Raw genomic sequence first — 13145 nt, forward strand, 5'->3', positions numbered from 1 at the left:
TAAAAATACTAGATCCCATGTTAATATTTCCAATCAAAATGAAAAACCGAATACGTCAAGTGTCATGTCAATGTCATAATTGTCAAACTCACATTGGCAATTGTCAAAACATTCTCACGTGTGCGGTGCGGTGTGAATTTTTATAAATATTAATTAAACTGTAAATGCAGCAACATGGGTAAACGTAAATTCGAAAACGAAAAAGATAAGTCACCTAAAAAACCTAAGAAGGCTGAGTCTGAAAGTATTGAGAATGGAACCGACGAACAACCTCAAAACGCGGCGGACTCCGATAATAAACATGCATTTACTTCCAAAAAAGACGGTTTTGATGTGAAATATTTTCGTAAAGAACTATCAGCAAAGCAAGGCCAGACTATGGGTAAGCGTAAACATTTATTTTAATTTGAATAACTGCATGTTATGTGCACATTTAATCACAGTAAACATAGTGCATGCCGTTTGCACAATAATAAATGTTTTAGAGTAAATTTTGTGAGATATGTTATATTGAGTAAACGCAAATTATTAATCATTTTGTTTTATATTTCCAGCTCTAACACAATTCCTACAAGTGTGTCTAAACCCTGACAGTCCTGCTGACTACCTGTTGGAATACCTTAAGTGTGGCGGCAACTCTCACGAAATACTGCGACAGATCACTGCAGACAACAAGAAAAACCTCACTCTAGCCACCCCAGCATTTCACATCTTCCATCTTATCATTGTGAAGGTACAGTCTTCCCTCCCTCACATGATATCTATCACAGAGGAGGCGTGTCGCTACTTCCTGAACACATTCATGTCTACTATAGAGATTATGATCAGCGAGAGCTCTGGTCCTCGACACAGGAAAGTGGTTCTTAAACTACTGACATCAATGGTCACACTAAATTCAGATTTAGGGGTTGAAGTACTCAACCAGGCCCCATTGACTCCAAAACACTTGCAGCATGTGGTTGAGAAGCCCAACTTCAAAGAAAAGGATAATGTGAGGACAACATTTGTTCACTTCATGACTTCATTCCTGATTGAAGGCCACTTGCCCCTGATAAAAGCTCTCCTGGAGAAGCAAGGCTTGCTGGCTCTTGTCATACCCGGTTTGATTAATGACGAACCAGAGGCTGTGTTGATATTTTTAAACATTTTGAAAAAGAATGTTGTAGACAATGCATTGATATCAAAAAGTCTCAAGTTGAAAACATTCAGTCATCAAGTGCTACACAATCTCTTCAAAGTATTTTCATGGAAAGGTCCTCCAGAATTAAGTCAAGAAGTGAGGAATGAGCTCCGTCCAGATATAATGAACCTACTTAGTGACATACTACTTACTTTATTTACTTCGCACAAAACGGGTCTCTACTTCATTGACTATTCCCTAGGTACAGTTGATGCTAACAAAAATCAGAATCTATATAAAGCTCTGCTGACTCTGAAGAGGCCGTGGGAGAATGAGAGTGAATGTGAGGTGATCTTAAATATAATGTACAAATGCCCTGACCTACACCGAGCTCTGTGCAGCGTACTAGAACAAAGCTTTGAGCCTCAACATTCTCCAATATGGGAAAGAACTACAGATTTCACAATCAAGCTGCTAAACAAATTGAGACCAGAAGACATGGTGTCTAGAATGACTCACCTGAATCCTGTACAGATTGCCAATTTTGTCAGATTCGTAACATTACCAGTACCATTACTGAAGTACATCAATGTCAGTCTAGGGAAAGACCAGACAGTGTCCCTTTACTGTGTCAAAGTTCTTGTCAAGATGCTGCAATGTCTGAAGAGGTATTTACAGATATTGGAGAGCAAAGAAACAGCACAGACAGCTGATTTAAAAAATAAGTTGGAGTATTTTATTCCTAAACATTTACCAACACCTGCTAGCATAGTAATGTTAATAGACAATGTCACATCTGCCAAAACAGCAGAAGTAGAGAATACTAAGGACTATAGACTTCCTAAAATAAGTGATACAGATGCTCTGATATCTCTAGTTGATCTCCTGCTACTGTACAATGACATCCACCCAGCATATTTTGAAACCTTGGAAGATAGTATAGATATGAAGAAAATATTAGATTTTTCTAAAACACTTGAAACTGGTCATGTTGCATTGTTGAAATTTAAAATTGTATCTCTATGGTTAACATTAGATAGTTCTGCAATATCTTTGAAGAATCCAATGTTTAAGGAACTTTTCTTAATAATGTTGGATGTGTATATGAGTGAAGAAGATGACACCTGGATTGAAGCTAAGGACACTTTACGAATTTATTTCAAAAATACGGCGATCTTTGAAGGGGATGAAGACGAAATACATTTGATATTGTACACACTGAGGAATGCTAGAGTCAACCCATCCTCTCTGATTAGTGACATTGTAGAATACATTCTAGAAAACATTACAGATTTGACTGAATATGTGAGGAATCAGTTGGTGCATTTTGAAATATCTTCGGAAAATACTGAGGACAGTCTGAAGAAGCTGTTTAATGATCTAATGGAGAACAAAGCCACTGAAGATAATGTGTTTCTAGAAAGTAGAATGCCTTCACCTTTTATTGTGGGCTGCATGCAGTACTTACAGTCAAACAAGGATGCTAAGAAGAGTCTAAAACATTTTCTATCTCTTTACATCGTTAACTTACTTCACTGCAATTACTCGCCTGAGTTAACTGAAGTATTAATTGGAGATTGTAAATTAGATGCTCGGAATTACGTCGCGAGCTGGATAGGGCAACCCGTGGCTATCTCAGACACGATCGTGGGTCAGGACAATGTTCTGAAAACAATATCAAGTTCCATAGTCGATAGTGAAGAAGTTTCTTTAAAAGATGTGTTCCCATTTTTGGAAGAGGTTACAGAAGATGGTGATTTTGTGATCAACGATGTTCATTATAAATTGGTCACTTCAAAAGTAGTGGACGATTCGGAAATGTTGATGTGGGCAAAGTATTTGATATTCTGCATTGTGAGACTTACTAACATTGGACAGTTGAATGAAGAACAGCAGAAACGGATAACTGACTACTTTCAATGCATTATCGAAATTGGGAAAAAGCACCTCTGTATTGATGTATGTCGGACGATAATACTGACTTTATTTAAAAACCCACAATTCCTGAAGATATACAAACCTCTCAACGTTGGAAAAGAGTCATCAAATTTACATGCAACCGAATTTCTGCTACAAGTCCTAACACATAACTTAGATATTGTAAATAATTTAAATAACAAACATAAACTTCTAAATACCTATCAACAGAAAAACTATAATGAGATCACTAAGGCCTTCATCAAGATCAATAAAAGGAAGAATGCAGACAGCCAGTACACCACACGCGTATTAGAAAAAGTAGGATTATCTCATGATGATGACATCAAATTGTTTAACCTTATATTCGGCGTCGATACAGACGCTTGTTTGAGAGATGACAAGGAACCCAGTCTGGTTCTAGAGCTATTGAGATATTTGATAGAAAAATATTCTGAAACAATTAGTTTGGAGTTACAACCAAATATTTTGAAGAAGACAATCTCGCTGTACACCAATTTACTATCGAACAAAGAATTAAATCCTAATCTAACAAGCTTAGAGAACGCATTAACGAAATATTTCGAAAACAAACCGCACCAAGCGTTGCGGGTGTCAGAAGATGATTTCAAACAGTTTTTCTACTTTAACAACTTAAGAAAGTCTACTGCGACCCTTGCAGCAGTACTGTTGAAGTTTAACGTCAAGTTCTGCAATGTCTTTAAAGGCGAAATCGTCCGTCCCGAGATATTATCCCAAAGAGAACTAACGCTACCTCTAGGCTCCGCAGTAATCAACCACAACCAATTCTTGCTCGATAACAAAGACTTTTTAGCGACTATATACAATGAATATAAATCGAATATTATTAAAATGGTAGAAAAACCCCACAAGGCCGGTCAAATTTACGTAGCGTGTTGGCAATTTATCAGGAAGTTGGTAATCGAGTGTATGGACGTCCAAGACTGTTTGAAGTTATTCAATAAAACCCATAAATTTGAAACCGTAGAATGCAGTCATGTTCAAATATTGCAAAATGTATTTTTGAAGATCTGTGAAAATATTGCTAAGAAGGAGCATCTCCTAAACTATCTCTCGTGTATGTTAAATCTTGCAACTATGGCTTTAAAAGAAAATAAGATAGATGCTTTGAATGAAATTATTACTGCCGTCCATAGCATTGTCCAAATTTGTGGTATTGTAGAGGGATTAGATATTGCACAAAAGGATGATTTCAAGAAAATGACCGAGAGCGCTGTATGGCAGAACTTCTGTAAGGCAACGTTAAAAGATTCTTTAAAAATCAAAACCATTGATCAAGGTTACACGATCGGACCGAAACTTCTGGCTTTACTCACAGAATTGGTGAAACTTTTATACCCGGACAACCACGATGATATAACGACGCTATTTGACATGGTGACATCACATTCGGAATTCCTAAATGTCATGCTCAGTCTGTACAGCTCCGACATCAAATCTAGGTTGATAGAGTTCTTATACACGTTGATACTAAAGAACAAATCTGTCATGAAGACACAGCACATACCTGTTTACCTGAGCGCATACCACGCGACGAGAAGTCCGTGCGACAGGCTAATTGTAGCCATTCTACATTTCTATGAAACGAACGGTCAGCCGGTCAACGAATACAAACCTTACGTGTGGGGTGACTCCGCTGCTAACTACTACGCTGTCAGGAAGAACAGATCATCCTCACTATGGTCCCACCCCACGCCCAATCAAGTTCTCAATCTATTTGACAAAGAGGTAATTGAAAGAACAGTTAGAAACTTTCCAGTGTCACAGAAATTTGAGTACCATTACGAATTAAAGGCAAATATTGGCGTGGCGCGTGAAGTAACAGATTCAGTAAGGTCGGTGTTAAACGAGATGATGGAAGATGGAGCATTGAAGCCGTATGTTACTAAAGACGGTGAGGGTGCTGTGAGGAATTTGGTTGTTAAAGGGAAGTACGAAGGAATAATGTCTCAGTATGTTGGAGGAGATCTGTTGCACTCCTCAAATGTAGATCAGGATGAAGGTATTTACGACCCTATGTTCGTGTTCCCCCTGCTGAGCCACCTGCTGGCGCCGGGCTCGGTGGCGTCCTGCTTCAAGATGTTGCGCAGCGGGCTGCTGTCAGTGCCGGTGATGGCGCTCAGCTCACACTGCCCCATGATGAGAGCGGTCGCGTACCACGTACTCCATCGCTTCTGTATGCTGCTGGAAACTGAAACGTAAGTTCTAACAACTTATAATAAAGTAATTACTTTCTTTCTTTTACACTACATTTTATACTTGATTTGATTTGAATATGTAAACATTTTATAATAAGTATTTCGTTTAAAACCTTCGTATTATTCTATTTCAGACGACACAAAAATGACAAGCTGTTCCTGACGGACTTCATAAGCACTTTGCGTCGCAGTCTCACCTCTGCCATCACCAGCTCCGAGCCGTTCGAAGGTCAGGACTTGAAGAACCCGAAGCTGCCGGCCATTGACGCCCTGTACCTCGCTCGAGCTCTCATGGTGTCTACGGCGCCATTCGACCCCCTGTACAAACCTGTCAACAACTTCCTAATAGCCAAAAACTTTGTAGATTGTACCTTGGTACCTGATTTCCTCAGTCTCTTCCACGATAGTGACGTGGAAGCTATTGAACGAAGGCTCTGGATACTAGAAATCATTAGAGATGGAACTAAGACCATGACAGACATAGACGTCGTGTTCAAGACAATGTGCCTCAAAATGATCATGGATTTCTATTCCTCGGTTTTAAGTGATAAGAAGGTGAAGGAAACAATTCTGGGAGCATTGAGTTCGGTAGTGGCAGTGCCTAGAGCTTTCGAGATATTGGTCGAGGGGCATGGTCTGCTGTCGTGGCTACATTCAGTGGTGCGGCAGACGAGCGAGAAGACGTTAATCAAAGGAATATTTAGGTTAATCAACAACATGATGTACAGCATGAATATTGCTGCTCTCTCCAGAAACATAGCAGCTAAGAATGGGAAGGTGAATGAGTTCATAGAGCTGAGAACTAACAAGGACGTGGAACAAGAGATACTAGTGATACATTACGATTTACTGAAACATTTAGATGATTTAGAAGTTGAAGATGCCGCGTACTACGTGAGGATATGCAGACTTATGTCGAAGCGGAGCATTAAGAGTTTATCAAAGAAACAAATGTTAAGTTTGGTGAATAAAGTAGGCGTGTGGTTTAAGGATAATAAGGTTCAAGAGGTTACTCGGTTGCTATCAAAGGCCTTGCTGGCCAGTGATGCGCTTGTGTTGAAAAGTCAGAATATGACGGTGAACTTGGAATGTGAATATAAAACTATTTTAGTGAATGCGTTGACAGAAGTGGTACAGACGTATGTACTGTAAGGGAAGAATATAATTATACTTGTTATAATAAATATTACAAATAAAATTGAAATTAATTGTATTATTGTAACGCATCCTTATAACTTAACGAATAAAAAATATAACAAATGCAAATTCGACTGTCGGGCACGCGTTGGATTCTCTTGGTATTTGATTATTTGCGATGATTAAAACTTCAAATATGTTACTAATCATGTGTTCCTAGTGTTTAATTTTCACTAATAAATCGCTACAAACACATGTATCCATGTTACGCTTGCGTGTCATGATATTAATGAGTGTCATTTGACACCATGCACATAACACACGGAAGCGTCGCGTGCGCAGCCTAACACATCACACGTGTTATCTATGATCATTGATTAATGATGCCGACTGCCATACTTCGTGACTTATGCCTGACTCCACACTGATTTACTCGACACATTTCTTAAGAATTGGTGTCTGGTATTTAATTTCTCCACTAATTATAGTGAGTTTAGATGTTATCAGAATTTTCCCGTTTTGTCGCGATACTTACCTATCAGTAGATCATAAATTTTATAAATTAGAACCTATCTCTTCTATGCCACTATAAACAGAATAACTCACACCTTACAGCCTCCCCTTTCTTCAATAATATGATGAGATTGGCAGACGTAGGATAGGTGAAAAAGGCAAGCATATAATTATAACATTACAGTGGAAGCCATCGACTTTGTAACAGTAGAAAACGGTCTAATTTCCATGACAGACAATAACAAAACTCCAATAATTTGCACCAAGGTCATGTCATATCGTTGAGACTAAAAAAACTATTTTCGCTGTCCAGAAATGATGGATGAGCTGTCTTCAAACTTGCAAACGAGTCGGCAGGTAATCAATATACAGCCGTCGTGTAATAAGTTCTCCAATTAACAGGTGCTCGAGATAAATGCTCGTGTAATCTATCTTGTGTTATCGGTGGTTGCGGTGATTTTCTTGTCCGCTCCGCGGCCGACACTTGTATGCGAGCGGCCCGCAATGAGACAAGTTGATTCTGTATACGCGGTACCGGACAACGACGTCTAATTATAATTGTATTTAAATATCTTGCCGCGTTATTTATGGGCCGGCTACTTTGTTTATTTTATGTATCGTCGCGCCTTTTCATCCCCGAAGGAAGAATTTACACCCCTACCTACCCGTACCTACCTAACCTACCGGTAGGGGTGTAAATTAGGTACGGCACGTAATACCACTGTACAATGGACACCCACTTTTCAGCATTTGTCTTATAAGTCCCATGTAATTGGGGAGAAATTTTCGAAAAACCCAAAAACCCCAGTAATAATACTTTGTCCGACCCGGGAATCGCATCTGGGGCCCTTTGCGTGGTTGTACTTGCGACCGACTCTACCAACGAGGCAGTACACCGAAACAACTGCTGAGCCTGTACCAAGCGCAGGTTCGGTCATGTATGGAGTACTGTTCTCACCTTTGGGACGGCTCGGCCAAATACCAGCTGGATGCGCTCGAACACATTGAAAGGCGTGCCAAGAGGCTCATCAATGACGATGCGCTTGTGGATTAAGCCTTGAACACAGGCGCAAAAGCATTGTCCAGCGGACATTTCGGAGAGTGTGCGGGTGAATCTAAATCATTCTCAGATCCCCTTGAACACACACAAAAAATCTCATCAAAATCGGTCCAGTCGTTTAAGAGAAGTTCAGTGACATACACACTTACAGAAGAATTATATATATAAAGATTTTCAGTGGTGGAATGTACGTAGGTACGTACCTCCTACTCATATTTTAAATTATTCTATTTTATGTTTATAAAATTATTTTCGTAGGTAAAGCCTATTTTAAATTCTTCTTCCTGTTGAAACGATAGTGTTATTTTTTATCTAAATCTATTTGGCAGCTCAACGCAGATTTGTGATTAAAATGAGGTCGGCTACCCAGCCTGACGACCTTGTCTGAATTCTATAGAGTACAGGCAGAGAGGTACCTACTAGGTACATACTCATGTATGTACATTCAATCGCCATCAAAAAACGAACGAATATCTCGTCATCTAATTAGGATCACAATGCATTATTCAGGTAGCGTGCACATACAGAGTGTGTCAAGTTTTAAAGATAAGGTTTCTTTGCCTGTAAAATTTAATGAAAAGTTTAGTGCCCTAAGCTACCTATTCTTTACTTTACCTAGGTTTGGTAGGAATGTACCTAAGTAGGTAAGGACCATTATGGAGGCTGTTATTGTTATGCATGGGATTTAATCAGATCCCACAAGCTAATTTGAAAAAAGAGGAGGTAGATAGGTAATCCACCTTCCAATAAAGTGATAATGTAAGTAACTAGGTATTATTAAGATGTACCCAAAAGTAAGTACTATGGGCCGCTAATTTTTTAAGATCGTACTGTATCTTCTATTCTGCGACATTGTCGATCCACATTCAAGCTGTTCCCACGGCGCCGACGCCGCTTCCAATTTTTGCATTTAATGAACCGGTACATACCTATATGTTGGTTTTCGACAATTTTAGGCGTGTCTGTGTCATACAGATCAACACGTTTTATTGAAAAATTCGTGGCTGGTGTATGGCAATAGGCTCGGCCCTTTCATGGATAGAGATGAAAGATTGCCCTTTCGTGAGAAATTATGGATAAACTATATTACACTGGTAAGTGGTACCCCATGTATTTTAACTAAAAACTTAGTAGTCATCAAGTGAAGTCCCTATGTTCCAACCCAGGTAGATAGCGGTTCTGAAAGAATCTATAAGTCGCACTACACACCTACAGCATTCATCAGATTATAATATAAGCGTGGGATTCAATGTTTGGTTTATAATCAAACTGTATCACTACTTAACCTATTATACCACGTCGATTTAATAAAGAGGCGAGCATTGCCCAACCCTCCATCGACAAATCTGGGCTGATCCGAGAATTAGGGGCATTTTTAACACCGACTCAACCTGTTTAGTTGGTCTGTTTGACCGCCTGTCGGATTAGTATCACTTGTCGCAATGTCAGGTTGAAATGATCTAAGATTGGAATAAACTGGATACGTACTTGATTACTTACATCTCCGAGTGTGAATTATTATGGCAGTTACTGTGGGCAAACTCAAAAAAACCAGCTCTTGGAATATAATTATTTATAGAGACGAATGGCACTAGTCAGGAAACAGTTCCTACTTATTCAATTAATATTGTGCTAAGAATATTTTTATTCCGGTATTGCAAATTGCAACATATTCAAAGCTGATTCGCTACTCAGCACTCATTAGTTCCTTTGTGCATCAGATGGACGGCGGCGTCCATTTTCCAAGATGGCAGCCCTCTTATTTCGCCGCCGATACCCATGTTAACGTCGGACGCACAATATCTTGCTGATCTTGCAATTCTTTTATTTATACCAATAAGAAGAATAAAGATATAACTGTCGGTATCTTTTGTCCAGCTTTGTGGTGGAGCTATTATTTTGTGCTTTGGTTCTTATAACGTAGTACACTAAGTGCCGTACTCATAGTTAACCTTTTGAACGCCAGAGCAAAAACGCATGAACTTGCCCTCAACGCCAGGCCACAAATTCACCGCAAATACCTACGAAAAAAATAGGGATTCCAAAACTTCATCGATAATCAATTTTATTTTCATTTTCGTCAGGGTCACAAATACGTGACAAGCGAAAACTGTCCCCTAGCGCCAACGACACAAATATGTGACAAAAACACGAAATAAACTATTTAACCAGGTACCGAAATTTAAATGAAACTTAAATAATTAAGCAGTAGGTAACATAGCATAATTATTAAGAGAATGACATTATAAATCTATATACCTACCAAAGTTGTGCACTAAGTATATACCTAATTATTTAAACTCGTCATATTAAAATGAGTCGTCTTTATATGAGTACATATAAACTTACATCATACCTACTTGTATCTATACAATGTGATAGGCGTGGGACTTCTAACCCGTTAAGGCTGAGTACTACATCTAATTTTATCGACAAAAAAAATAATATGGGGTGTTGAACCCCTAATTGAAAATATAGGAAAATAGTGATTTTTTCGGTAAGAATAATTCACAAATTATTTTTTTTCTCACCAAAACATTATCAAACATATGAAAAAAGTAATGAATTAGTTAGCCAAGGTTATTAGCTACCGTTTGTCGTCTTTTTTTTGTTTCTACGACGCATACAACCTTTGATATCAAAAAAAGTAAAAAAATTATTAAAATGGCCATAATTTTTAGGGGGAGGGGATTCGACCCCTTCGACCCAGGACTTTTGTCGTTAAAATTGGATGTAGTATTCAGCCTTAACGGGTTAGAAGTCTCGCCCCTATCACATTGTATATTTACCCTAGACTGTACTCGTACTTACTATTAAAACATCTGACATTAAATTAGAATTAACTTACTCGCCATTTTTGCAATTATAATGTAGGTACTCGATAAAATATTTTTTGCAACTTCCCCGCATTTAAAAACACGGCATGCGCTTACGACGTCACGAGTCCGACATCTATACATGTCAATGGCGCAGAAGGGATTGCATATCGGTAGTATGCTAGGGATGCGCATGATTGGCGAAAAGGGAATGTCGATAATATTGAAAATATAGTAAACTAGCGGACCCGACAGACGTTGTCCTGTCTACACGTCTTTAATTTGAACATTTGTCGGATCCAATGTAAAACATTCCAAAATCAACAACTACAAATAAATTAAAAATTAATTAAAAAAAACATTGTCCAGCGGACAAAATTGTGAATGTAAACCATTCTCAGATCCCCTTGAACACACACAAAAAATCATCAAAATCAATCCAGTCATTTAAGAGAAGTTCAGTGACATACACACGTACAGAAGAATTATATATATAGGTAAAGATATGCTATTATACCCAAGAATTTTTCAGTTTAAAATATAGTATATTTACCTTTTTTCTCAGAGACTAAGGTTATATATATACTTTTTAATAGTTATTACAAAAAATAAGCGAGTCATTTAGCTGAAGTTTTAATATTACTTGAATTACACTACATCACTAGTAGGCATGTATACATGCCATTGGCGCGAGATAACATGCTTTTTTAGCCGATATTTAAGTTGTTTTTATCAATCAAATATTAGAATAACTATATTGCAATTTTGTTCACTGTGTACAATTATGTAATAACTGGGTATTCAGTTCTTAAGATACATCAATAAAACACGTGAAAGTAATGATTTAATGTGTTTATTTTGTTTTTCTCTGTGATCTGTTTCTTGGCATCTATAGATGTCGGTGGCGCACAGGGCACGCTTGCGCATGACATCTATTCATGCCATTGGCGTTCAAAAGGTTAATTAATGGTTACTTAACCCAGACCTTTGAGATTGTTTTCGGAAACAAAATCGTTACAAAGGAATAGTTTTAGGTTATCATTGAATGCCTCTGAGTACGGTAGTCAGACAGGTTATTAACGATCAATTATTGCATTTCTAAAAGACAGGTATTTTTTTAATTAAACGTTTTTTTTTCAGAATTATTTCCTATATGATTGTAAACAGGCTAAAAGTAATTTCTTGACATAATTTATATGACTGCAATCTCACGCGAGTGATGAGTGCTCCAGTGAATGACTGGTGCCTAGGTATGACTCAGTGTACAAGTTCTTGGATAAAAATGATCAGAAAACAGGAAAGCTTTTACTTAATTACTTAGCTCTATACCTACTTTATTACTATCAATACTAAAATTTAGTCTTCCTAATATATTCTTTACTAGCTTTTGCCCGCGACTTCGTTCGCGTGGAATAGTGACTTCTGGCAAATTTTTGGTTTTAACCACATAGTTCCCGATCTCGCGGGATCTCTTCAAAAATGAGATGTGGAAGATATTCCAGGGAACTCTTCAAAAATTAACATAATGAGCTCTGCGTTTGAATTTAATAGATGTATACTTACTTAGGGCATTGAAAAAATAGTTTAAAAACGGACTTTACCTAAAGAAATATTATAATCTTTCCGAACTTAAGATGAAAACTAACTTAAAACTAAAGAATTACGAATTTATAACAATTAAAAAATAAATTATATTACAAAATATCCTCTATGCTATAATAACCAAGCTTAAACTAAATAATTTAAAAGAAACGACATAAATCTGATCTAATTAATTTATAAATTAGATTTACAATTTTATTAAAAAAACTAACTACAGTAACTACTAATAATCGATATCAAACTAAACCTACGTTAAATAGTAAAACCAGGAAAACCCAACAAATAAACTTATTAATTGACAAATACAACGAAACCAATTTAGAATATACGAAACAGCAGGACCACTACAGACAAATAATCATACGACTGATATACACTTTTTCTACGATAGTACCGAAGCGCTCGGCCAAATGAATGTAACGAAACCATAGCGCGATCTATTTCGATCCCAACGCCATCTATCGAGGATAAAGACAACTTGGATTATTTATTTATACAGTAGAAGCTCTTTATTCGCGGGGTATGCGTTCCGTAAATATGCCGCGAATACAGAAACCGTGAGCTGTATGTCCGGAATAAATTTATTTCTTATTTTTATTTTTTGATTTTTGAAATAAAAACTATCCTATGTCCTTTCTAAGGTTCTAAACTATATCTGTACCAAATTTTAACCAAATCCGTCAAATAGTTGCGGAGATTAATGGTATAAGCATAGAATAGTGTTCGACGTGATTCTTTAA

At 37.5% G+C, this 13145-nt stretch overlaps 1 protein-coding gene across 1 annotated transcript; it reads left to right on the forward strand.

Annotated features, from left to right (window-relative positions):
• Positions 1–93: 93 nt before the first annotated feature.
• On the forward strand, positions 94–6475 carry LOC118271762 (uncharacterized). Its single transcript, XM_035587953.2, has 3 exons — positions 94–382; positions 555–5277; positions 5412–6475. The coding sequence occupies exons 1-3, from the start codon at positions 175–177 to the stop codon at positions 6427–6429; spliced, it is 5949 nt and encodes a 1982-aa protein (XP_035443846.2). The 5' UTR covers positions 94–174; the 3' UTR covers positions 6430–6475.
• The last annotated feature ends 6670 nt before the right edge of the window (positions 6476–13145 follow it).

The sequence above is a fragment of the Spodoptera frugiperda genome, chromosome 5 (assembly GCF_023101765.2).
Source record: "Spodoptera frugiperda isolate SF20-4 chromosome 5, AGI-APGP_CSIRO_Sfru_2.0, whole genome shotgun sequence".
Taxonomy (NCBI): domain Eukaryota; kingdom Metazoa; phylum Arthropoda; class Insecta; order Lepidoptera; family Noctuidae; genus Spodoptera; species Spodoptera frugiperda.

What these genes read in the sequence shown, in the direction of transcription:
- LOC118271762 (XM_035587953.2), top strand. Translation starts at nt 175, where the DNA reads ATGGGTAAACGTAAATTCGAAAACGAAAAAGATAAGTCACCTAAAAAA. An exon ending in AAAGCAAGGCCAGACTATGG is followed by an intron (nt 383 to 554) that starts GTAAGCGTAAAC and finishes TTATATTTCCAG; the next exon opens with CTCTAACACAATTCCTACAA. An exon ending in ATGCTGCTGGAAACTGAAAC is followed by an intron (nt 5,278 to 5,411) that starts GTAAGTTCTAAC and finishes ATTCTATTTCAG; the next exon opens with ACGACACAAAAATGACAAGC.